General features: G+C 36.5%; 1 protein-coding gene across 21 annotated transcripts in view; it reads left to right on the top strand.

The window, feature by feature from the left end:
• PARD3 (par-3 family cell polarity regulator) overlaps nt 1-23,040 on the top strand; it is a 710,070-nt gene extending 687,030 nt beyond the window's left edge. For 12 of the 21 annotated variants that reach the window (XM_074193157.1, XM_074193160.1, XM_074193150.1 and 9 more), the window contains 3 exons: nt 3,078-3,198; nt 12,416-12,543; nt 20,872-23,040. In XM_074193157.1, the coding sequence (XP_074049258.1) occupies nt 3,078-3,198; nt 12,416-12,543; nt 20,872-21,265 (643 nt within the window). In that variant the 3' untranslated portion in view covers nt 21,266-23,040. The remainder of the gene's footprint in view (nt 1-3,077; nt 3,199-12,415; nt 12,544-20,871) is intronic. The other 9 variants (XM_074193158.1, XM_074193156.1, XM_074193149.1 and 6 more) reach the window with 1 other exon arrangement.
• Nucleotides 23,041-27,138: the final 4,098 nt, after the last annotated feature.

Below are 27,138 nucleotides of genomic sequence, written 5' to 3'. Positions count from 1 at the left end.
TAATGCTTTAGGTGGTATCATTTGGGCTCTCTATCTGTTATGAATATTATTGAGTAGTCTGACTTTGGCAGTCCACATAAATGTAGCCCAGTTGGGTTAGGCAAACAGTAGTCATATTTACTAATGAATAAGAATAATAATCCTTTTAACTTTTTATTTTGTCTGTGAAGGCAACTGAGTGACCAAAAGTGGACCAGGATAATGAGAATGAAACTTTTGTGACATTTTCATCCCCTCTAACCAATTAAGTCCCTGAGAGGAGAGAGTGCTGGAAATAGAGTCAGAAGACTCAAGTTCAAATCTTACCTTAGATACTTCGTAGATTATATGCTCCTGAGCAACTCATTTAACTTCAGTTACCTCACCTGTAAAATAGGAATAATATTATCACCTAGTTCCCAGGGTTATCATGAGGATAAAATGAAATATATCTGTAAAGTACATTACAAACCTAAAATTGCTTTATAAATGCTTGCTATTAATTTCCCCACAGAAAGGTGATCTGCCTGTCAAGTCTGCAGGATTTGGAAGTCCTCTTTAATCCTTGAAACCCATTCAAATTCTGTTTCCAATTCTGACATGAAAATGGCTTCCACCAACCTCAGGGAAAGTCAATGACCAAGAAATTTATCATTGGTCAATTGAAGGAAAGTTAGTTTTCTGCTTGTTAAATGGCAGGTTTTTCAGGCGGTGGGGGGGGGGGGAGAGGAGGTAGAGGTATAGCAATCATTTGAGAACTAAGGGAACTTCCAAGGTTCATCCTATCCTTGGGTTAACATGAGGACTTTCAAGGAAGTAACTTCATTTAGGACCTAAATTTGCTTCATCTCTTTGTAAGCCTGGAATTCTCTACTGTGTTGGGAATTTTGATAAGTGATATTGGTCTTTGAGAGGGCAAGAAGCACAGTATTAAAGAAGCTACAATCAAATGCTAAAAACTAAGAAAAAAATGCTTCTGATTAGACTTGATGTAAAATATTTGTTTGTCAGGCTTCCTACAATACTCACATTAAAATCTATGAAGTATGCCAGAAACAACAACAACAAAAAAGGCACAGCTGGAAAGACAGCAAAGAGATTAATGAACATTCACTTTCCTATTTCTTTGTCTTAGGAAATTAGCCATTCTTGTGCATATTTCATTACCATTTCCCATAAAGAGAGGACAAAGGGTTCTGTAGATTAGGTATTACCTGGGGTAGCCATTATAACAAATTTATGTTTTAGAACAGTTCAGGTTGCTGTATATGACTTTAAATAACAAAAGGAAATAGCATTATTCTGCCTTACAGAAAAATGAAAGGAAGCTACTCTGGTAGTAAAGCCATAACCAAATGTTGCTCCAAAGCTATGTATTGTCAAAAACATTTTACAGGTCCATTAACCATTAATGCTCTTGGGTTGATCAGTTTAAAAGATTTGTCAGAAACTGAACAAAGGGATGACAGGCTCTTATGAACTTGAAAAAATAATAAAGTTGGGTAATAAAATTGTTTAAAGTTAGGATCTGAAGGAAGTCAGGTTGATTAAATAATGAAAGAGTAAGGTTCAAAATTTTTAATGTTGTTATTCATCAGGGGATAGTTTCCAAACATGAAAATTTTTCTATCTGAATCTTTGTATTTCCAAGATTATTAATGTATACATCTGTATAGATATATGCTGTAGCCAGAGTTCTACCCTGGCCTGTGGCAAGATTTCCTCTTGTCCTGTGTTGCTTTTGAATAATTAAAATGACTAGAGTTGACCTACTATGTAAGAACCTTAAACAACAAGGTAGATGTACAATTTTTCAGGGAAATTGAACTCACCTCCTCCACCTAGTCCAAAGGAGGGGCTTACCAGATGGTTGTTGACTTGACTTGCTAATGCTCTAAGAATTCTGAGGCATTATTCCAGTTCACAAAGTACTTCCCCTCTCACTAGGTGAGAGATAGGTGTTTGATGGTTACAGTTATGTCTGAGTCTTTGTGTTCCCATTTGGGGTTTTCTGGGTAGATACTGGGGTGATTTATCATTTCCTTCTCCAGCTCATTTTACAGATGAGGTAACTGAGGCAAACAGTTAAGTGACTTGTCCAGTCACATAGCTGGTTTCTGAGGCCAAATTTGCATTCAGGAAAATGAGTCTTTCTGACTCTGGGGAGATTATAATATCTTAGTGAATCTTTGATCTTATTAATGTAGGAGATTTTTTTCGGTGATGTAGATGGCAAACTATGCGTGTCTGTCCATTTTCTGCTGCTCTTGTCCCTTCTATAAGTATTCCACAGTCAGGTCCTCATAATATGCTGAGGTCCTTCTTCTAATTGTTTTGGCATTGTGCAGATACCAGGGGAGAATAAAGGATGTCCATGGTTTATCCTTTTCTTTCATTAGAGAACTATAGATTTTCTTTCAAATATAGTTCCAAATATTTTTCATTATTTTCTTATGTTTATCTTATCTGATTCTGTGAGATAGGATGCCTATTTTTACAGACTTGGAAACTGAGCTTAATCTTACTTATATTACAATACAAAGAAACTTTTAAGTCTTAAAATAACTAGTTTAGGCTATAAATGCTTTAGGCTTAGACTTTGATTTATTCATGTGCGTGTTCTGCATTTTCCTTGGGCATATTATATTTCTAAACTTATAAGGATGCCTGCCTGTAGGAGTTTGGGGGCATAGAAATGCATGTTAGTGAAGAAACAGATCTGACTACTCATTTGGTTCTTGAATTGTGATATGATGGTTGTCTTTGGTGTGAAGGTCCTTGAGTAAACATCGTCTTGGATAATGGTTACTCAAGGATGCCAATTGGTTTGAAAAATGCTAGGCTTTTAAAAGATTACTTTTTAAATCTGCTAAAATGCTTCTCACTTCCCTGGATATTTGTCTTAAATAATTTAAATACGCTTTAATCATAATAAGAAAATGAAAAACATATTTTAAATGCTCACAGATTGTTTTAAAATTCTTTCACTCCTTCTAAAGTAGTGTCATTTCACAGCAAGCTGCCATTTTCCCTTAGCAACTGCAATTCACAGATTACAGTTCTCAAGTGTCTTCTTTGCCCCCCTTTCTCTATTTCAGCAACAGATCAACTCCTAGCAACCATGATCGGATACAGCGTCTGAGGCAAGAATTTCAGCAAGCAAAACAAGATGAAGATGTTGAAGATCGAAGACGTACCTATAGTTTTGAGCAACCCTGGGTGAGTGTATGCTTCTTTCATTCATAACTTTGCCCCACTAATGTCCATGCAACATGGAATCACATTTAACATGACCTTTAACATCTTTATCTTCCTTTCTGCATCTGTGTTCCATCTTTGCTAATTTAATTTTATATCTTGTTTAGCCATCTGTCTATCACTTAAAGGTATCTTTTGCTTTGAGATAAGCCATAGCAAAAATCATGTGGACCAATATATGTTGTTTATGTTACCTGATAAGGAATTGGATGCGCTTCTCAAAACCATGAAATCAAAATAAAATGATTCAAAAAACATTTTCTATCAGTTAATCAATTGATGAGTATTTATTAAGCACCTACAATGTGCCTGTGCTCAGCAGTAGAAATACAAAGAGAAAAATGAAATATCTCTTCCCTCAAGGAACTCATACTAAGGAAAACAATGTGGTTTTGTGTGTGTGTGTGTGTGTGTGTGTGTGTGTGTGTAGGTGGTGTGTGTTTACACACTACTGTGTAAACTTCTACATACAAATCTTTGAAAAAGAACTGAGGAAAGCTATACACAAAAAAGTTAATGACTCCCTGCACTCTATGAGCTTGTAATCAAGATTCAAGGAGTTATATGAATGAGTAAATATAGGGCAATACAGAATTAAACCTCAAGGCAAGTGGTGCAAACCAGTAAAGCTTTAGTAACTTTTATAAAGTAAAGATTACTGTATGCTAAACTTGTCAGAGAAGGCCTCATACAGAAATTGTAACTCAAGCTACATCCTAAAGAACAGGGATAGCAGCAGAAAGGATGAGGGCTGTAAACATTTACGTCTAGTTTAATTTTGATTTAACAGGATTTAATTTAACTGGGCAAGAAGGAATAGTGATCAAAATAGGGGATCTACAGATAAGAGCAGCTCTTCTTCATGAAAGTGACTAATAGAAAATATTATATCCAAATTGCTATACTTCATATTTGATGCCTGCGACAGTTTTATTGATTTTGAGAAGTCATAACAGAGTAACTTCTGAAATCAAATGGTGCTTTACAACTGTTGATCCTTTCTTTCTTTGACCCAGAACCCCAGAAGAAATAAATTCAACAAGTAATATCCTAAGCTCATAGATTTAGAATCATACGAGATCTTGGAGATGATCTTGTCTGGTCCCTATGTTTACAGATGAGTAAATAGACCTAGGGAGGTGCAAGAGTTTGCCTAGTGTGTCTAGGGCTAGAGAAATCAGTGTTCCATAAAGAGTCATCTATTCAGAGAATCATTTAGTCCTGCAGAGTCCTGCATAGACTGATACTTCCAGAGCCTGATAGCCAGGGTAGTAAAAAGTCTCCAGATCAAACTATATCTTAGAGAGGAAGAAAATTTTTAATTGAGTAGGGAGCATGTCTCCAAAGCAAATGAAGACATTCCATGAGTAAGAAAGAGAAAGAGTCTTTTACTGCTTGGTCATAAAACTAGGAGAAATGGAGGAATTTGTAGAGTTAAATTTAAGCTTGATAAGGAAAATCTTTCTAACAGTACTAGCTTATGTCTTCTATAAAAGCTGTAGCTTCTCTCATTTTGGGGAAACTACAAGCAAAGTTCATTTGTTGGGAATGCCTCAGAAAGTGATTTTGCTTAGGTGTTACCTCTGAGAGTCAGTCCAACTCTGAGATTCTCTGATCCTTCAAGACGAAGGTCCTATATTCACAAAACATTTACTAATAGTAAATCCTCCTTTAAAATCACCTTGAATAACATGTAAGTTGGAGAAGTAGAATCCTGAAAACATGAAGATGAATGAGTGATATTCTAGATTGGAGCTTTGATTGTACACATATTATTTAGTCTCCAATTTGATTTTCTTATGAAAAGAGTTGTTTGGCATACTTTCTGTATAACCTGCTGCTTATTCTCAGTATAGGAGTTGGAAAAAAGTTTGAGAAAATCTTGAACTCTTGTAGACTTGGGAACTCAACTACTGAAGGTCATGGGCCAAATTGTTGTATATCAAAATGCCATAGCAACTTTTGACAGACAACTTGGCCTGTATTATCATTTTCTGTAATGAGTGACCAGGGAATTGTTTGGATGACAAACTGATTACCTCAGGAATGGAATAATTTTCTAAATTGTGGGTCAGAACAATGACCCTTTCTTTTTTCTTTTCTTTTTCATTTTCAAACAATTGAGATCTTGCTGAGTACTTCCCATTCTACTGATCATGTAAATGAGTTCAAAGTGACTGTAATTCCTTCTAATGTATTAATTTTAATTCTGATGTTCATTGTTGCCTTAATGAAAGCTGCTCAGTTGCTCAAACTGCAGCCTGGTGTGTGGTTTTTGTTGGCTATCTGCTTTACAAAATGAGCCCTGAATACCTTGGAATGATTGTTTCCCTGATGTATTCTGACCTTGAAAGATCACTGTGCTTGGAAAGGATAAAACCGTGATCTCACTCATTGGAAGGATTTATCATCATTTTAGTGTTAAGGAACCATAAACTTCTCTTTGAGCTGTGGTGTACAGCTTAGAACATATTAGCCTGGAATTGGAGAGTTTATAAGAAGTGCCTACATGCAAAATGCATCCAGATGTATCATATAGAAATGAACCCGAAAAATTATGTAAGCTGATTACTTTATATGAGTAGTAGAAAGCTGCAGAAAATTCATCAAAGTGGCCTTTTAAATTCACCTCATCTCCCAAAGTTCTCTGTAAACTCTAGTGGTAAGGAGTCACCTATTTCATGGTTTTTGTTTTTTAAAATCTTGCTTAGTTCTGGAGGAAATCATTTTGTAGGTCCGTAGGTGGACAAAAGAAAAAAAAACCAGACAAACTTCTTTAGCTCCATGATTTGAAGTGAACCCAGACTTTTAGTCAAGAAAGGTAAAAAATAGGGGAGGCTAGGTGGCACAGTGGATAGAGCACCAGCCCTGGAGTCAGGAGTACCTGAGTTCAAATCCAGCTTCAGACACTTAATAATTACCTAGCTGTGTGTGGCCTTGGGCAAGCCACTTAACCCCATTCACCTTGCAAAAAAACTAAAAAAAAAAAAAAAAAAGGTAAAAAGTCCTTTTAGATTCTGGTGCAAAAACTCTGAGGGTAGGGTTAACATCCAGAATTCTTCTATGGAAGGGCCATTGTGCTGCTTTTAAAAGAAGTAAATTGCAGGCTGCCAACATAAGTACAATATGCTGTTAAAACTTTGTAGATACCTGAGCTGTACCCACAAGGAGACTTGGTGGCTGAGGAGATTGATAAATGGGATAATGGAGCCTTTAATAGCTAGATGACTGAATCCATTCAATCCCAGATTGCTTGTGACTAAAGGTAGTTCAGTACTTCAAAAAGAAAATTGATACTCAGCAGCAAGAATGCCCTCTTGTTGCAAGCATTCTTTCCAGTGGTCTGTCTTTACAATTGATGATGATGATGATGGTGATGATGATGATGATGATGGTGATGATGATGATGATTACAGCAGCAATAATACCAATCTATTTCTTAATCTTTTATCCCCCTCTCTTGGACTTTGAACACTTTCTTCTTGTGGCATCATCTTTGTATAAAGTAGAATATAGGTATAAAGTGGGTAAGTGCTTTGCCCAAGGTCATACCAAATAAGTGTCAGAGCTCAGATCACACAAAAAAAAAGCCATGGGGCAACTCACTAGAAGGACCCTCCTGTCTTTTAGGAAATAGACTTCCTTCCTTCTAAGATATTTATTGGCCAAGATATCAGAGATGGATAGATACAGATGGGAAATATCAGAAGGAGATAAGAAATGGTGAGATTCCTGCCCAGGAATCCTAGGGCATAGGAGCAGAATGCCCTTTTCCATCTACTTTTTACCTAAATTATTTTGCAAAACATTCACATTCATTTTCAATGAGCCTCATGGTTTGAAATGTTAAAACATTAAATGTGAATGCTAGTCAGGAAAAGTAGATGATGACAAATAATGTTTTGAGACAAAAACAGGCTTTTATAAAAATTTGATGAGGGTTATTTGTATGCTCTGCAGAGTTTTCAACCATTACTAACATCATTAGCAGCAATTAAGCTTTTCAACCTTGGAGACCCACAAGAGTTCAATCGATACTTTTTCTTTAGCATCTGATAAGTTGCAGATCGGGTGGGGGAGTTGGGATACAGTGCCAAAGAGTTAACTTTATCACATTCCTGATTAAAATCTAAAAATGGTTCTAATTTGTCCAATATTGAATAAATACCATTCACTCAACTTAAAAAGGTAAAATGCTTTGAGTATTTAATGGCAGCTTCTATGCATCATAGAAGAGTATGTTGGAGTTGCTAAAACAAGCTCTCAAAACCTCTGAAGGTCTATGATTGTCCTGCTGCTATTAACAGTAATAGCAACAATAATATTTCTTCATCTACTTGGAAATGCACGATTCTCTTGTACTTTACTTTCAGCCTACTACACATTCTCCACAGAGGGGAATATGTAAAAAGAGCAGAACCTTTCATCACATGCATTTTGAGTTGCCTACTGGCAATTACCTTTTACAGGAAAATTGCTATATATATTCTCTTTTCCATAGCATTGTAAAGACAGAGAGTGAAAGGGACATTTTGGGACTACTGAATATTTTATATGGTTGTAATTTCTGATACATACAGTAATGAATTTCATCTCATACATGTCAAGCATACTTTTATATAAAACAGAAAAGGTCACAAAGTCTTACCTAGTTCTAATTAGTACTGAAACTTGGTACTCGGTGTGTTTATTTTTGTTCTTTTGGTCTATTAACTGACTGCACATTTGCTATAACCTTTGTGTGAAATCTGAAATCCAGACTGGAAAATGCAAGCTAATTTATTTTGGCAAAATGAGAATGATTTCATTTAATTGAAAAAATGTTTAATTAAGGAATTTATTTAGCAAAACACTATATGCAATGTGATACCATTTAAATTTTATGTGACACGAGTAATTGATACCAAAAGTGTGGAGCTCTCACTTCCCAAATTTAAATTTGCATATCTTGAAAAAAGATATTTATCCAGCTCCTTGCATCCCAATTGAAAACTCTCTTTAATTTTCATATAGGGCTTGAGAAACAGTGAAAGGATTCAAGTGTCATGGCCCGGCTGGGCCATGTATTGTGTAATGTATGAGCATATATTTATTTCCATCATACAGTCTCCTTTGTTAACACAGCTTCGGCTGCTTTTTTTGATTTAAAAGGTCAATGCTTGTCACATATCTTCTCACAAACAAGGCCAGGGTTCTTTGTTAAAACAGAGCTGTTGGCATGTATATTTGGTGGCCTTACAGGATTATTACAATTAGGCCCAAACTTGTAGTTCTCTATTCAGACGTTAAGTTAGACTACTGATGCAATTGTTGTTGGTTTTGTTGCTATTATTTTAGTGCCTTTGCTGATTTGCAAATTATCTTCTTGCCCTCATTATTTTCTGTTCCCTTTAAAATACATTTTGTGTTTCTAGAGTCAGAATGGGTCACCATAGCCATTTTTTGTGCTTTGCTTTAGAGATGGAGACGAAAGTACTCCACAGCTATGATTAGTGAGTCTAATGTTACCACCACAATTTACATTTTTATGAGATCCTCATTGAAATTGTGAATTAGTGAAGTATAACCCTTCAGTTACCTTGTGTACAGGTAAAAAGAAAACATGCCGGCTCATACTTATTTATATATTTCTATGAATAAGCTGTTATATCATTTCCATTGATACCTAGTGACCCATGACATTTTTATCTAAACCACAGGGACAGAATAGACATATTTTTGAGAAACCTACCACAGACACTTTTACAAAAATTTGGCATCTCCCTAAGCCAGAAAGTACAAAGAACAGCAATGGGACTGATGTTTCTATTTTATAGTTGGAGGCCTCATATTGTAAAAGTCTCACTCATTTTAAAGTTTCAGAACCTATTTCATGATAAAATCCATGATTGCAAGATTGTAAAGCTGTAAGATAAAATGGGTATGGTTGGAAGAGTTTGGGGAGAGCAATGTCAGAAAATAAATACTGTAAGAAACAAAAGGCTCTCAATTTTTTTTCCCCATCTGTCAGAAGTGAGTTTTCAGGCCTCTGGGAAAAACAACTTTAAAAATACACCTGAAATTCCTTCACAGTCTTGCATTTTCTTTTCACGTCTCCAGCAAGCAATGTCACAGAGCAGCATGAGCTTAAAGGGCTGGTTACTCAAACCTACTATGGAATGGCAGATCTTTCAACATTGCTTGACACATGTATATAGCTATACTGAGTGAAAGAAGAAAGGAGATGTGATTCTTTTTTTTAATTGAAAGAAAAATCCTTTAGCATTTCCTTGGTCTTACACTGCTTTCCCATTGCTCATCAAGCCAAGGCGGGGAATAAAAGAACCCAATCCCAAAAGTCAGCCTAGCACATTATTCTTAAAGGCTGCCAGCATCAAGGGTGTGAGAAGAAAATGCCTACCATTCCAAATTGTTTGTATAAGCTGGACTCATTGGGTGCAGTGTTTTTCTTGCTGAAGGCTCCACCAGTGTGTTATATGGACTTTGTTGTGGGGCTGGTCTCTTAACAAACATTTGTTTCAGGGAGTTTGGCTATAAACATTCGTTAGCAGAGAAGGGTAGATAGCAAAGCCTAATCCCTTTTGTTCCAGGATGGTTTTTTAATATGCTCACTGCTTATCCCCATATGCTTTAAAGTTTGCCCTAAATGTTGCTTTTTAGTACATTGCACCAACAATCGGTGTGTATCATCTATACCCTAAGCAGAAGATGATATTCAACTTAGAGGAAAGCTCTGGTAGAAGAAGCTTGCATGCCTACTTCTACTAAATTATGATGATTAAAAGAAACATCTCCATGTCCAGGAACAGGCTATTCCCCATGCCTCACCTTCTGTCTCTTAGATTAAAATCCCTAACTTCCTTCCTATTTGTGCTCAGACCTTACCTCCTCCATGATGACACCCAAGGTTATCCACTGTCCATCAGGAAGGACACACCACCTTCCATCTTCAAACCTGCATAGCTGGCCTTTCTCACCTCTATCTTATAGAAACTTTGACTCAGGTCAAAGGCTACCTACTGTCAGAAGTCTTTCCCCATCTCTCAACTGCTCATGTCTTCCCTCTAAGGTTATCTTTCATACTTCATGTGTGGCTTGTGTGTACAAGCATGCATATACATATACAGAAATATTCATATGTGTATATTTTTCTACAAACATGTTAATATTGAATTAAATAAATAGTAAAATCAATCATTATTTATATTAAATGAAGAAGTATGAATTATTGACAATAAGGAGATTAATAGTTCATATTATTAACTACATTTATGTGTATGTACATATAGGAATGTGTCTCTTTGTAAGCTTCTTAAGGGCAGGGACTATTTTTTGCTTTTTTTTTGTTAGTTTCCCTAGATATTATTGCAGTAATTGTCCCACAGAAAGTATTTAATGAATGTTAGCTCTTTGATTAATAAGCACTAATGAAACCACAGGTACAAAATAATAATATATTGTGTATACTTGTATATTATTTCTGGTGGTACAATGTAAGCTCTCTGAGGGCAGAGACTCATACATCGTAGCTAGTATATTGTAACTTTTGATCAATAGTCTCCATTCATGCCCCGTCTTTCAGTTCAGGAGACATTTCAGGGATCTTGGTGTCTAAGATGTTTGGCAGACACAGTGTAACCCTTCTCCCCTCCTCCCCCAACTCCTCCTGCATACATTTTTGCAAAATAAAAATAGCTGGATAGCACAGACCAGAGGAAAATTAATTAATAGTTCATATCACTGACAACATGATGAACAATTGCTTAATGCTTCATTAGACAAAAGCCATGGCCCTCTGCTCTTAAGAAGAGCTGCTTTTGTTTCTAACAACTAGATCTGGAAAGCAGCCGGACAACTTGTAAGTGGAAAGTTGAAATGTTCAGTGGCTTAGCTTTGAGGAAACTCTAGGGCCTGTACTCTCTTGTATATGTAGCCTGAGTCAGATTTTGTCTCATAGCCTTAAGCTTTTAGATTTTTTTACTTTTTCATTCATTTCAATCTTGACAGACTTTTTTGAGATCCCATTTTGGGTATTCTTGGCAAAGGTGGAGTGGTGTGCCATTTCCTTCTCTAGCTCATTTTACAGATGGGGGAAATGAGCCAGACAAGGTTAAGTGACTTTCCCAGGGTCACAACAGCTAAAAGTGTCTGAGACTGGATTTGAACTCAGGAAGATGAGTGTTTCTGATTCCAGGTTCAGAACTCTATCCTCTACACCACCTAGCTTCCCTTACTTTTAGATAGATTCAAAATAATTTTCAGTGCTCTGATTGACTAAGCCAAAGTACTACATAACCTAACAGCTAGAAATTTAAGCAATATAAGTATATTATGGATATGAATGAAATTTATACTCATGTATATATATATATATATATATATACACACACACATACACACACACACACACACACACACACACACACACACATATATATATATATATATATATGCACACATACATGTAGTGAGATACCAGCTGTTTCCTAAAAGAGAGATGTAGAACCACAAAAAGGAATGGCCAGACATAGAGGTTCTTTTTGTTGCAAGATAATGATTTGTAGGCAGACAGATGATACATCAGTATAAGCATAAGACAGACACATTATATTTATCTGCTATGGCTGTTGAGAAGGATGTAATTGCTATTTTAAAATATACATAGTCAATTCTTAGTTCTTCCCTTGTGGATTTTTTCTCTGCTTTATATGTTTTGATAGATTTTTCCTAAGTCAGATTTCACCTTTGTTGCCTAATCCTTTTGGGCTACTACCCTCTACTTACTGGTTGAATTATTTTGATTTGGGGAAATTTCTAGGTAAAGGTGCTAGAAGATGTTTACACAGCAATATGCATTAGTTTTGATATTATACAAAGTATAATCAGATTGGCAAATCTACATATGTACCACCCTGAAAAAAATTTTTAAAGACTCATGAATCATTCCAAAGTCAAGAAATGTGTAATTTCTTTATTATCTATTAAAGGATAGCTCATTGTATCCTTACATTTCAGGTATATTTATGAAATAATGTTGAAGGAAAATAATTGAAGATTAAATAAAGTAGTTGCAAATGCTTTAGAATGAATCTACAAAGATGCCCCAAAATGAGCAAACTTGTTCTGCTGTTTAAGTCATTCTATTTTCTCATATTTTTCTTATATTTTTCTCTTTTAGCCAAATACTAAGGTCTACACACAGAGTGGAAGGCATTCAGTTTCTGTGGAAATGCAGATGCAGAGGCAGAGGCAAGAAGAGAGAGAGAGCTTCCAGCAAGCCCAGCGCCAGTATAGCTCATTACCAAGGTATGATGTTTCTTTTATGATGCTCCAAATCTTTCAGACTTAGAGAAACCTCCGGGGTGACTCTCATATCCATCAGAAGAAGGAAAGACCCTAAAGTTAACAATCACATCTCTGAATAACCAAAGGGTAGTCACTGGGGAATTGGAATCTAAAAGGGTTTGGAGTTGGTACATCTATCCCCCTGTAGTTTAGATCACTAATACCACTTGATGAGATGTTAGTCAATGGTCTTCCATACATCGACAGGTTTCAATTCAATTCAAGCCAATTTCTGTAAGGATTCCTTTTGAAACTGGAATTGCAGAAACTTAAATAATGCAGTCCCTGTCTTCAAGGACCTTCCATATTCCCAGAAGCTAAGGCATGTAAGGACAAGATAGAAATAAATGAAACTTCAGGATGGGGGTCCTAGCAACTAGGTGAATCAGAAAAGGACTCTTGTAAAAGGTGTTAACAAGTTGATCTGAGTCATAAGAGTTTCAAGAGGAACAGATAAGATGGTAGAACATTCCCTGGGCAACTTCTGAAAAAGACCTGGAAAAGGGTATTTGTCTGTTATGTACAGGGAATAAGAAGTAGTCCAGTTTGGATAGAAATAGAGTATTTTATCATAAAAACAGGAAAGAATCACTGAAGCTTCTTGAGCCAGAGAGAGAGAGACATGGTCATGGTAGTACTTTAGACTTATCAGTTTGGCTGCTGTATAGAGGAGGAAATAGAGAAGAGACCGGATAGGAAGACAGTACTGGGATCTACTGCAGTAGACCACATGATTGGTAACAGCAGACTGAATTAACTAGAAACAGCTTAGAACAAAAGGGAAAATATTTCAATAACACATTTTCTATGTGGAAACTGTGTGAGGGAAGGATTTATAAACTGTGTCATATTACTTGTTCCTCAATTTTTCCCCACCCTTCTTTTTAGTTGATAAGGAGATCATGGAAATGGGGTAACATCAACCGGATTTGTTGGCAGATAATCAGGGAACTTTCTTCTGTGAAATTCTTCTTGGGGTGGCTAGGTGGCACAGTGGATAGAGCACCCGCTGTGGAGTCAGCAGTACCTGAGTTCAAATCCGGCCTCAGACACTTAATAATTACCTAGCTGTGTGGCCTTGGGCAAGCCACTTAACCCCATTGCCTTGCAAAATCTGAAAAAAAAGAAAAAGAAATTCTTCTTGAAATCAATAGGTTTGCGAAATTGAAAGACTTTCTAAAGGGGAGATAATCTCTCTCTACATTAAGACCATGTGGTACTTAGTTCATCCCATGGATTAACCCCTATCAATCAAAGCATTTCTTACCATCAAACTTAGTAACTCGCTGTTCTTCACTCTCCTTCCCTCCTTTATATTACTTCTCTAATTTGCCTCTGTTCTCTAATCTAGCACTGGCATTAAAAGAGGCAAAGGATAATTTTTGTCCTTAAAGAGCTCACAATATAATGAGGACAACATTAAGCAAATAAATATGTACAAATAAGCTATATATGGGATACATAGGGGGAAATTAAGCAAGGAGAGGCATTAGAATGGAGGGGTTGGAAAAGCTTCCTGTCAAAAATGGCATTTTGACTGAGATTTAAAGGAAGTCAGGTAAGTCAGTAAGAAAAGATGAGAAAGGAGAGCATTGCAGGCATGGGGGACAGCCAAGGAAAGTGCCAGGTGCCGAGATGGAGTTTCTTGGTAAGAAAACAGTCAAGAGACTAGTCCCTGTGGATCAGAGTACATGGTAGAGACTAAGATAGATGAAGACTGGAAAGGTCAGAGAGAACTAGGTTATGAAGGGTTTTTGAGCATAGGGGCAATAGGGAGCCATTGGAGTCTATTGAGTAGGGGAGTGACATGGTCAGTCCTATACTTTAGGAACAAAGGATTGAGTGACATGAGGAAAGGCTTGAAGCAGGCAGACTCACCAGGAATCTATGTAATATTATATATATTTGAACTTTATAATTAGATGAGGGGGAGAAGAAGGTCTATGTGCAGCTATGGCCTGTGAAATGTGACCAGAACCAGCTAGATAGAGTGGGCAATGTGAGTTTATGTCCACTGGTCAGAATTTAGCAAGCCCAAGGGTTTGAGTAGATTGAGGATTATATCTCAGGGTATGGTCTAGAGGGAAAAGCAACAAGAAAACATTTGGGCTAGATAACCAGAAGGAGAAGATCAGCTTCCTGGTAAGCAAAAAAAAAAAAGACCAAACTAGTAGCATCTGAAATTAAGATAGTAATGGAATTCCCATTACTGAAAGTCTTAAAAGAGACACTAGATGAGCACCTATGATAGGTGTGATAACAGTAATTCCTGTTTAAGTACTGGCTCAATCATATAAATCTCTAGCTTTGTCTTGTGACTCTTTCATTCTGAGAAACAAACACACTGGGTAAATAGATGGCAAAATTCAGGGTCTCTTTCCTTGTTCTACAGAACTCTGAAGGCTTTATTCTAAGGGTGATGTGATAGATGAACACAACTGGAAGTCTTTTTTTTTTTATCAAAAATCATTAGAGAATTCCACTATTGCTGTTGTAAGAGCTGTTGAATCTAATCTTTTTATTTTGTGTTGGAAAGGATGACAAGAAAAAATGAATAGAAGGGAGAGTGGATTAAGGAGGAGGAGGATGTCTAGAGAAAGGGGAAGACACAATGAAAAATAGAAAAAGTCTTGGAGACCATATTATGGAAACAACAACCCATAACAGAAGGAAAATATGGCAGAGAAGAGAAATGGAAAATGCCATGAATCTTATTAATTAGATTTTATTAATAATAGCTAGTATCCATATAATGCTTTAAGGCTTGCAAGGTGCTGTACATAAATTATCTCATTTGATCCTTACAACAATCCTGTAAGGTAGGTGCTTTTATTATCCTTACTTTATAGTCAAGGCTGAGAGAGGTTAATTGATGCTAGTATTATCAATTAGTGTTAATTATGCTAGTAGTATAAGCCTTGGCCAGACTTATGTTAGTAGTAAAGATCTGGAAAAGCCTTCAGACTCAGTTCTCCTTGATCACAAGTCCAGCTCTCTCTATTTTGCAACCTGGTCACTCCTCCAAGGGCAATATCATCTAGCCAATTGCTTTGATGGTCCAAACAAAAGAGCTTTTGTTTTAACCCTTAGTTTTTCATTAGAGCAATAGCTCTTCATGTTCGAAAAATGCATGCTTCAGTCCTGTGAAAAACTCCAGTTGCTGAAAAGGTTAACTGCTGGCCCATTAGATCATAAAATCCTAGTGTTCAGGGACTATCTTTTGCCTCCTTTTTTGGTATCCTCATCTGGCACATGATGGATACTTAATAAATGTTTATTGAATTGAACTGACCCCAAAACAAAAATCAAGTATTTCTGTGTAGTGTTTTACAGTGGATGGAGAAATTTTCATGTATTTGATATTTTCAATAGCTGAGATACTATTGAAATCCACAACTTCAACTCCAGGTTTTCTCAGGTTGACCGTGGTGCCATTACTGTTAAGAATTTGGATTCTTTTATGAATATGCAGAAAAATATGGATCAGAGCTTTGCCTGAAAATGAGAAATTCTGAATTCTTTGGCATTTGAAATGGAAAAAAGTCTCAAGTTCATTATCTTGACCCTGAGTAGCATCCTTTTACCATCTGGAGCTTTGGTAGGCTGAAAAATCTACTAGATGATATCCATGCTTTTATTTGCTTGGAAATATTGCTCTTCATTTAATATTAATATTAAAGTTTATGATTTGATCTCTTATGAAACAGTTCACTGAAAGGTAGTATTACATGTAGAAATCTGAAGCTAAAGAAACCAAGCAGATAAATATGAAAGTAACTAGGAGAAAAAAAAATACAAAGGCAGACATGTCCAATTTTCTGCCATTTGATTTTCTTCAAAGACACAGGATCTTTAATTTTCGGATGTTGACAATTAGCAGAGTTTTGTGTAAACAAGTTGGTTTGGTATTTGAAACCAAAAAGATTTCACCAAAGTGAAAAGCAAAGTCTGGGTCATTACCAAGTTGAACCTAAAATAAAACAAATGACTGGTTCTTTTTATCCAACTTCTTCTGTGCCAACATTAGATAAGATGGTTTGAATTAGAGCCTTATATGGAAAGCAGGATAGTTTACAAATTCTAGCAGTAATTAAGGTAATCTTTAGATGGATGACAGTTGCATCTTAAAATGTCAAATAAGAAAAATTAGGCAGCTGGCAAATTGTTCAGACTACCCATAAGATCTAGGTGGGAAGAGAACCCAGGCAGACCCCCACTCATTCCCTAATTAGTGAGAATCCTTTGATTCCCAATTCCCAAATTATTCTCACTACCTTTTACTTTCTTTTCCTGAAAAGGAGTTCCCTTCTCCCAATTTGAAGAAGAATCTTTTCAATCATGTCTCTTGACCTTAAGACTTTTTTATTAGTTTCTTTCTCTTCATTCATTAATTGTTATTTCTTCCCTATCCCTTATCCCTTTATTTTCTTTGCTTTTCTTCTCTCTTTCTCCATTGTGTTTCCTGTTTTCCTTAGTTTTATATCTTTTACTGGACAAATTCTTCTTCATTTTCTTTAAATTCATTGTTTTGCCTTTACCTTTAGGTTTCTGCATGGTCAAATTGTTATGCTTTTTTATTTAGTCATATTAAAAGTCTTGATTTCTCAGCTCTGGAATATTATGTCTTTCTTCTTCATTTGACTCCTCACCTTGAATTATACTAATTTCTTTATCTTGAGAGGCCTAAAGTTTAAGATTTTTTTTCCTCTTGTGGAAATATTAACAAGACTTATCAAAAATCTGCTATATGCAGAGTCCTGTGTTGGAGGAGTTAAAAAGGCATGTCCACTGCCATCATATTCTCTGTCTGCAAATGCTCTGCAGAAGACAATTCAGTAAAAACATAGTATTTGAAAGATTATTCTTGCCAAAGTGGAGTTTTATTTCATTGAATGGATTAACAAACACCACTTAGGCTTATTACAACAGAGCCACAAAATATTGTTTGTAAAGAGAAATGAATGGAAATTGAGCTCAAAGTTATTGCACATAGTTGGTGCCTAATTATTGTTTATTTTATTGAACTGAATCTTCCATTGTCAGGTTCTTTACATCTTGTTTGACCTACTTGGAGAATGTTGGATTTCTAAGGAGTAATCCTTAGAGATGCTTAGTTAATATGCCTATAATTGGGTGGCTGGGTGGCTAGGTGGTGTAGCGGATAAAGCACTGGCCTTGGAGTCAGGAGTAGCTGGGTTCAAATCTGGTCTCGGACACTTAATAATTACCTAGCTGTGTGGCCTTGGGCAAGCCACTTAACCCCATTTGCCTTGCAAAAACCTAAACAAAAAGAATATGCTTATAATTTCAGTAGCTATCAAGTGATCATGGAGTTTCTGGACTTTATGTAACAACCCCCAATTTTTTTCCCCTTGGTCATGCTCAGTGAAATAAATATTTGTCACAAATTTCTACCTTTGACTCTACTTTTATTTGAATAAATAATGTATATACATACAAATAACATATCATTATATGTATAGTTAAAAAGTTTTCTCAGAGGGGCAGCTAGGTAGCACGGTGGATAGAACATCAGTCCTGGAGTGAGGAGGACTTGAGTTCAAATCCAGTCTCAGAAACATAATAATTACCTAGCTCTATGACCTTGGGCAAGTCAGTCACTTAACCCCATGGCCTTGTAAAAACTAAAAAAAAAGTTTTCTCAAAGATGAATAGAGATACTGAGAAGCAATATCTTAAGTCATAAATTCTCATTCATAACGTGACACCCTGATAATTCCAAATGTCATCATTGTCTACTTCACTGACTTCTGGCATCTTGGTCATCCTTGTGAAGACTTCAGTCTTCTGACTTTAAAAATACCAGGTTAGGCAGTAGTATTTTTCTTCCTTAATTAAGTCCCAGAAATTCATCCTTCATATGTTAAACCATTCCTTTGACTCTAGTCATTTCTCTGTTTCCAGTCCCACTTAAGAAGAATTTGGAATTTCATTTTTTCATCAATCAGAATAGAAAGACCCCAAAGCTCATACAATCCCTATTTTTTCTTCCCTTCACCTCATCTTCTGGTAAAATTAGATTTTATACCTCTCAATGCTTATCTAAAGTAAGGGTTGGCAAACTGCAGCTTTATTTAAAAATGTAAAACCATTCTTCATAGGCTATAGAAAAACAGGGGGAGGGCCAGTTTGCCAACTTGTGCTCTAGAGTCCTTTCTTTCCATTTCTTATCAATAATTATGTTGAATAATTGCTTTAATGAAATAGATACTTCTAATAATTTGATAACTTCTATTCCAAATCTCAGATCATCCTATTTTCATCCCTGTTCCCTACCAAAAAAAAATATTACTTTAAAATATATTCTTAGTATGCTGAACTGAAGGGCTTTGAACACAGTGATGTCACATTTAGATAGTAAGGAATTATGCTATCTCTGTATATTAATTTGAAAATCCTTCAAACCAAAGTAATTTTACTGATCAGAAGGGTACTACTTATGGATGGTCTTTGAAGTCACAGCATCATCATCATCATCATCGTCATCATGAACAAGCTATTAGTGAGCTCCTTCAAGTACAGAACTCTGTACAAGACTGTATTCTATGTGCAATTTCAAATTCAACTTAACCTGCAGGATTTCCCTATAGCTAAAGCTTCAGGCTTCATGGGGAGAGGATATCTTGGTTGCCAGAGATGAAAAGAACCATCAACTCTGCAGCCTGTGTGTGATTGCTCAGAATTTGATAACCAACCTATCAAAAGAGCCCACAGTTGCTAATGTAACATCAGTACCAAGATCAGTGTTTTAATTAAAGTTTTATGATTAATGTTAATTCACTGATTTCATGCAGGCACTTTCTGTTGTTCATGTCTTTGGGCAGATTAATTTATGACTTTTTAAGTGAAAATAATCAGTGCTTTAGGCAAATATGCTATTCCATCATATTTAAGAATTCTGCTTAGAGTAGTGGTACAAATGGTCCAGTTTCCATTAAAGCAGGACCAGGGAGAGATAATGAAGAATATTCAATTAATCACTGTCATATCAGAGGATGCTGCTGAAATTTATGTGGGTTTTTCCTGACTGAAAATATACCCCACCACATTTCATACTTTATTGAAAAGGTTTCTAGGTTTCAGGTCATATCAACTCTGAATGGACAGGAGATGAAAACGTTCCCTTCAATGAGGTGGGAAAAAATGGCTTCATGAACCTCCTTAAATTATTTCCCTCCCTATTTCCCCCAAAAGTCTAGGATATGAGAATCTAACCATGTTGTATGTATGCACTGATGTGAAAAACTTAACAGTATATAATGTAGCTAAATTTTTTTCTTATTGATGAATGAAGCAATATATTTTGTTTTATTGCTTAATTCTCTTCCCTCTGCCCTGTTTTAAAGGCAAAAATTAGTGAATGTCTTCCTTTCTGGCACAAAATTGTTTTACTTTATCATCACTGATCTTATTGTAAATTCATAAAAGCATCTAGAGATTTGAAAGTAAATTAAAGATGTTTCCAAACAATAACATTTCCTTGGGATGATCTACCATTTTATTGCAGAAAGAGATAAGAATTTGAAATTTCTCTATGATTCTGATTTATTTTCCTCTCTCAAGGTTTGTGCAAGTGAGTTAAGTAGGTTATCCTGGCCTTTGGTGAAGGTACAATGTGCAAGAAAATACTGCTTAGTCTACAGAACTTCCTCATTCTAAAATCAGAAGAAGCACATCCTCTAAAGATTGTCTGCTGCTGACATATACAACTCTAGAGCCAGTGCTTTAAGGGTCTGCCTGTTGCATTTTTAATCAAAAAATGAGTCTAGACTTAAATCTTTCATAACTGAACTAATATTGTAATCCATTAGGTGTGCTCCAAGTTAGTTTGTGTCTCTGACATTGTGGTGGAAGCTGGGTAAAATATTTGTTTTGCTTGTTTAGAACTGAATTGTAGCCTCTAAGAGCTGGCAATTATTACCCTAGCACAAGCTGCCAAAATCCCACTATTTCCCTACAGCATCTCGCCAGTGCCTCAAGATTGCAGACCTCATTTTACCCAAAGCAGAGCAGCCAATACAATCTCTTGGAGTGGGAGAGGAAGGGACATATTGATGGACCAGTTGCAATCATCACCTGGTTCGTGGGAAGTTGTGAGAAGATTGTACGTGTTAAGGGAAAAGATGCTTCTCATTTCTAAAATGTCTTGCAGATGAAGTGGAGAGAGTGACAAGAAGTTAAGGTTGAAATGTAATTCCCGCGCCCCCCCCCCCCCCCCCCGCCCCGAGAAACCCTAACTTAAACCAATTTATATGCTTTGATTTTTAGGCAAAGCAGAAAGAATGCCAGCTCTGTGTCTCAAGATTCCTGGGAACAGAACTATTCTCCTGGAGAAGGCTTTCAGAGTGCAAAGGAGAATCCCAGATACTCCAGTTACCAGGGATCAAGAAATGGCTACATGGGAGGGCATGGCTTCAATGCCAGAGTCATGTTGGAAACCCAGGAACTTCTCCGCCAGGAGCAGAGGCGGAAAGAACAGCAGCTAAAAAAAAAGCCCCCTTCTGATGGACCTAACAACTATGACTCTTACAAGAAAGTCCAAGACCCAAATTATGGCCCACCCAAAGGTCCTTTCCGGCAAGATGTGCCCCCCTCCCCATCTCAGGTAGCCAGGTTAAACAGATTGCAAACCCCAGAAAAAGGAAGACCATTTTATTCTTGAGTGGGTGAGGAGGCATATACCTCCATGCAATGCAATAAAGGACATTTTCCTATGAAGACTTGTATTTTGGAAAGTTTTTTAAAAACTTGATGGTACTATGGAATATCTCTGTTGTTTGAATCAGTGCCTTTAGTGATATGGGCAAAGGAGTGGTGGGCCTTAATGTCTTTGCCACTATGTCTCAAGTGTTATTTTCATGGAAGGATTTTCCCTCGCCAATCGACAATCGTCCTGTTAAGTAGGCTAAGCATCTCCCCTGGGTATTGACCATCTTTGCCCAGTCCATTAACTGTCAATGACTCATTATTAGGGTCTGCAGCAGTGTGTTCTACTCTGCAGTGGATTTTTATTACAACAGCCTATCCAGTCTTGCAGAATAAAATGAACCTGGAATTGGGGTTGGTACTTCTCCACCTTTCTTTCTTTTTTGTTTTTTTAACTCTTCTTGGGTGAGAGGTGAGCCCAAAAGAGCAAGATCCACCAGAAACCACAGCTTTAAGATATTTCCAAATGGTATCATTTATGGTACTTTTGATCAATATTTAAGTATTGAAGTATGGTTTTCCCTTCTTTATCTCATATTCTTTTCAAAAAAAAATCTCCTTTATTCTGATACATAAACAAAACCACACTGTGACATTTTTCAGTTATCCTATGGCTTCTTATACATTTACTTTATATCAACTAGGATCTTATCAAGAAGGGAAGCCTCAAAAACCATATATATTTATAAAAATAACTTCCCAATCAAACCCACAGTGACAGTTTGTTTTTTCACTGTCATTTGTCATAGGGAAGGGGGAAGAGGGGAATAGGATTTTGGAGGAGAGGCAGGCACATCTGCCTCCAAATGTATTATGTTGTATGAAAATGGTATCAGGGAAAAAAAGGAGAAAGAATTCTCCCAGAACAAGTCCAGTGTCCAATACATGATGATGATTACTTTAATTAGTTTTTATTTTGACATATCTGGGAGGGAGGGCAAAGGGCAGGACAAAGAGAAATCAGATAGTCGTTTTGAAGATCTAAAAGCTAATGTGTTTTCTACCTTTTATTTTTCCTAAAGTCTTGTTATAACTGACACTTGGTCTGCACTTCCTTATTAAAAAAAATCTATATTGTGATACCACATTAAATTTTTTTTACACATATGAAGAAAATAAAGGATATGTGGAAGGAAATTGTTACTTATCCTACCAAATATACATCAGTGTCCAAAAAAAATCACAAAAATAACATGATTGCTCTTAACAGCACCATTTATTTTTCATGTGCATAATGAAAAGGAAAATCTCTAATGCAACAGCTGTTTTTATATTTGTAGGTCTGATCTTCATGTATGTAAAACAGAGTTGGGTTGCTAAAGTGCCTGCAGATCCTGATGTAAGAAAGGGGAACCTTGAGGTTAAAGCTCAGCATATCATGTACAAAAAAAAATAAAATGAAAAAGGGGAGGATAAAAAGCAGAATCATGTATTGTGGAATCTAAAATATGCCTATTTTTTTTTTTTTACTGGCACATTTTATTTTTGTGGCGTTTTTTTTTTCCAAACCTATGTGAAACTATGTGAAGCCAGCTTTGTGTACCTGTGTCTTTTATGCCTAATTGTTAATGGTTCTGTCTGTTAATAATGTGCAACAGTGTTTAAAATGGTGTCACTAATGTAAGCACGGTGACAGTGGCTCTTTCACACAGCCATTGTGCTGCTGTGGGAAACAGCTTTCCTTGTACATATGAGACTTATAATAAAAAGCTTATTTCTGTTCCTTTGTAGTACTCGTAGTATTTCTATGGAACCTCCTTAAGCTGTTTTATATAGATATATAATGCATACATTTATACATATGTCATATATATGTGGAATATATGTTTTTATTTAATATTGTACAGAGCTGGAAATCTCCATGTGTCATTCAGAATGTATGATCATCTGCCCAGTTGACTTTCACTGAAGGGACAAGTGACAGCAACAGAGGGAAAGGAATGTTAGTGAAATCCCTAGGATCCTGCGGAAGAATTCGAACTCAATACAGAAGTCTAAAGATTTTTCCTCTTAAAATGATAGAAAGAAAGCTAACATTGTACAATATTTCCAATGGCCTCTTTCATTCCTCTCCACCACTCAATAGTGTGAACCTAAAGAAAAGCCCTAATTCTAAGCCAGCCTCTGATGCCCACCCACCTATTGAAAGTGAAGGCAATGGCATTTCTTAGACAGGCATAGCATGGTGACTCATTTAATATTTGTACAGTGCTTTGAAAATGAAAAGGGCAGCCTAAATTCCTAGTCATATTATGATTAGCTGTCTCCTGTACACACATGGAAGATAGGGTCTCCACCCAATGAGAGAGTTTTGCACAAACCCACAGTACAAGTCCTTGTAATCCTGTACTTGACATCTGTCGGTTGCCATAGCAGTGGGCATCTTGTCACAAATTCTAGATTCTATCACTACAGCATTAACAGGAAGAGTGTGGCGTGTCAAATAAATATCAACTGTTTGACTTTCACATACTCGGCATAGTTAGAAAAAGAGCTCATAGGAAATCCAGATAGATTTGCCCATTCATCCTAATTTTTTTGTACTTGCTTATCTTAACTGCCATTGATGAGCAAAGAGAGGTGATTTTGAAGATGATGGGACTTCTTAAAACTGACCCTGAGAAGTCAAGAAATAATGGAAATGAACTAGAACAGAGATGCCCTCATAATATATGAGACCATCCTTTCTGAATTTTTTTTTGCCTGCAAGAGCATCTCCAATAAAGCTGAGGAGTAATGTCCATGTGGCTTATATAGAGATGGAAGTGATACAGATATTGATAAGACCTACACTGCTCTGCTGGTGATTTCTCCAAAGAAAAACTGTTGTTACCACCATAAATCCAGATGGCAATTAGAACAATAGAGATTCTCCTCATCAGAGAAACTCTCTGTACTTAAGATGACTCCTGGATTGACAAAGTAACCCTACTTAGCACATCTGCAGAGTCCCTCAACCTGGCCATATTTTGTATCCTGAATTTGAAAAGTAGCAGGGGAGAACCCCATAACCTTCTTTAAGATGAGGAATAAAAACTACTCAAGCTTATGTAGAGAGGAAAGATAAACTTTGAAGGAGCTTTCCCCATCACTAGGTTCATAAAAAGTTTTTGGTCAAGATTCAAAATCCTAGTACCAAAGAGCTTTGAGACTTGGACCAGACCAGGGAAGATTCATGGGGTCTGATCCTTACTATCACTGGCAAGAAAATCAGATAGAAGAAAACTATCTCAGATAAATCATAATAATAGAAGCCAACTTTATCATATTTGGATTTAGAGTTTACAAATTCAATGGCTCTATGGTTTATCCCACTAGTGAGAATATTTTGATGGAGATGGTATGAGGGAAGAGGACTGGAACAAGCATTTATTAAGAGTCTAAGTTTGTGCTAACTTCTACACAAATTGCTTTTCAAATGTTTACTTATATAATCTTATACATTTCTTATCTATATCTATATATCTTTCTTTGTTTTTTTTTTTTTTTTGCAAGGTGATGGGGTTAAGTAGCTTGCCCAAGGCCACAGAGCTAGGTAATTATTAAGTGTCTGAGGCCAGATTTGACCTCAGGTACTCCTGATTCCAGGGCCAGTGCTCTAGCCACTGCATCACCTAGCCACCCCCTATATCTTTATTTCTTATATAATCAAGTAATCAGATGATTTTAAGAGGAGCAAGGTGCTAATAATAATAATAATAATAATAATCCCCACCCCAGTCAAGTTTGGAATTGTGTTTTTAAAACTGCATTTTTTTTAAAAAAAAAAGCCAGTGTCACTAGAGTGTCACCAGTCTCACATTGTCCATCTCTATCAAGGCCACATGCCTTCCATTCTTTCTAAATAGTATCGTTTATCTCAGCATTGAATGATAGCCTAGTATAATTATAACTGGAAGGAACCTGAAAAATCATCTAGCTTTCATTACAAAGATGAAGTAACTAATGTTAATTAAGGGAGTCAGGGCTGCCCTGCTCTACTTCAATTGCAGAGCTGATGGTTGGCGAGAGTTCATGGCAGACTTCATAGTCTCTGGGGCTCATTTGTTCCTGAGCAGCTTTCTCTATCTAATCATGTTCCTCTTCATTCTTCTGGGAAGTCTTCTGTGCAAGTTACATTATAAGATACCTGGTATCGTGGGCAAAGAGAACATAAAAGGGTTGACACAACAGTAAGGTCATAAGATCATTGAAATCTATTCCCTTGCTAGCACCTCGCAAACCCTTACCTATTTTCGACTTGTTCAGTTGTGTCCTCTTTGTGATCCCATTTGGGGGTTTTCTTGGCAAAGATGATAGAATGCTTCATGATATTCTTCTCTAGTTCATTTTAGAGCTGAAGAAACTGAGGCAAAGAGAGTTTAGTAACTTGCCCAGAGTTATTTAGCTTGTAAGTACCTGAGATTGGTTTTTGAACTCAAAAAGATTAGTCTTCCTTTCTCTAGGCCCAGCTCCTGCCTAGCTGCCTATGGGACTAAGGCAAAAAAGGCAAAGTCACTTCTGAAATCACATAGCTAGTTAACAGCATTGGTAAAGCTGCAGTCTATTTCAACTGACTCCCCATTACACAGCCTTCTCAGTTCCATTGTTGCCATCTGCACATAATACTGTATATAAATATAAAAGACATGTATATACATACTGTAACTATAGAATTTATTTTAAATATACTAAGATTTATTATCAAAATGTTCATCATTATTTCTGTCTGACAGCATGTTCCTTATTTCCCCAATCCAAGGCCACAAGTCCCTAGTATAACACTATCAGATGACAACCTGGTGTTAAACCATAAAGTATCTGCTTCTTTAATGTTTGGATAGCTGTCTTCTCATGTGAATTCATGAGGTCTACCTGTCTTCAGATTGACCATATAATGAAAATCTCTCTTTGGAGATTAACGCACTGCCCCATAATTGTAAATGTTCATTAAAAAGGCAGGAACCATTTCTGTGGTAACTTGACAGGTAAGGAGATGCTCTTTTCTAACTTCAGAAACAAGATAACCTCTTAATTTAGAAACTAATATTAACTTTCACATGTCAGAAAGGGTAAGAGACAGATGCTTTAATAGAAAATGACCTTCAGCTTGTGACTAATGACTAGCTCACAAAAGTGGTTTGATTTAAGTATACTCTTAGGAACAAGTTTGCATGTTGTGTGAGGTGGGAAGAGTGGGGGATGACTTAGGTGCAATTCTGCAAAGTACACATGTCTTTGTTTTACTCAACAGAGCTATTCCTGAAAAGTTGAGTATAGATTTTTCAATATGATTTGAGTTAAAAAGTCTTTCGTGTGGTAAGGGAAGCCACCTCGGAATGCATCCTGTAAAGCAATACTTTTGTAAAGTAATCACTCCCTAATCCCTCCCCCAATTTATCTGTTTAGATATTTATATACAGACAGTTCATGACTTTTAAGTGGATTTATGTTGTAATGGTTCATTTTTTTTTGTTGGGGGTTTGAAACTTGGAACTCATTTCCCATAGAAGTATGTGGTACATATGTTCCCAAGCCAACCCAGAGGGATCTGCAAATATATCAACAAATTATCAAATGCTACAGAAATCTAACCACCATGTGAACAGTATGTCCCTGGAAATATACATCCTGATTGAAATCTTGGGACTCCAAGGAAACTCTCCTCATTATCCCTCAACCCAGCTTCTCATCTGAGACTGTCCAGCTCCAAGTGACTGGTGGTGATTCCCAACATCTGCAGTAGGGGTTCCAATCAAAGAGGAAGGAAAGGGTTACTTTAGAACAACAACATGGACTTCATGACTAGAAAGGCTAAAATGAGTCAATTCATTAATAATAATAGCAAAT

This window comes from Macrotis lagotis, chromosome 7, assembly GCF_037893015.1.
Source record: "Macrotis lagotis isolate mMagLag1 chromosome 7, bilby.v1.9.chrom.fasta, whole genome shotgun sequence".
In the NCBI taxonomy this organism is placed as follows: Eukaryota; Metazoa; Chordata; class Mammalia; order Peramelemorphia; family Peramelidae; genus Macrotis; species Macrotis lagotis.
The sequence above is the reverse complement of the archived record's forward strand: the minus strand, read 5'-3'. Positions and strand labels throughout refer to the sequence as shown.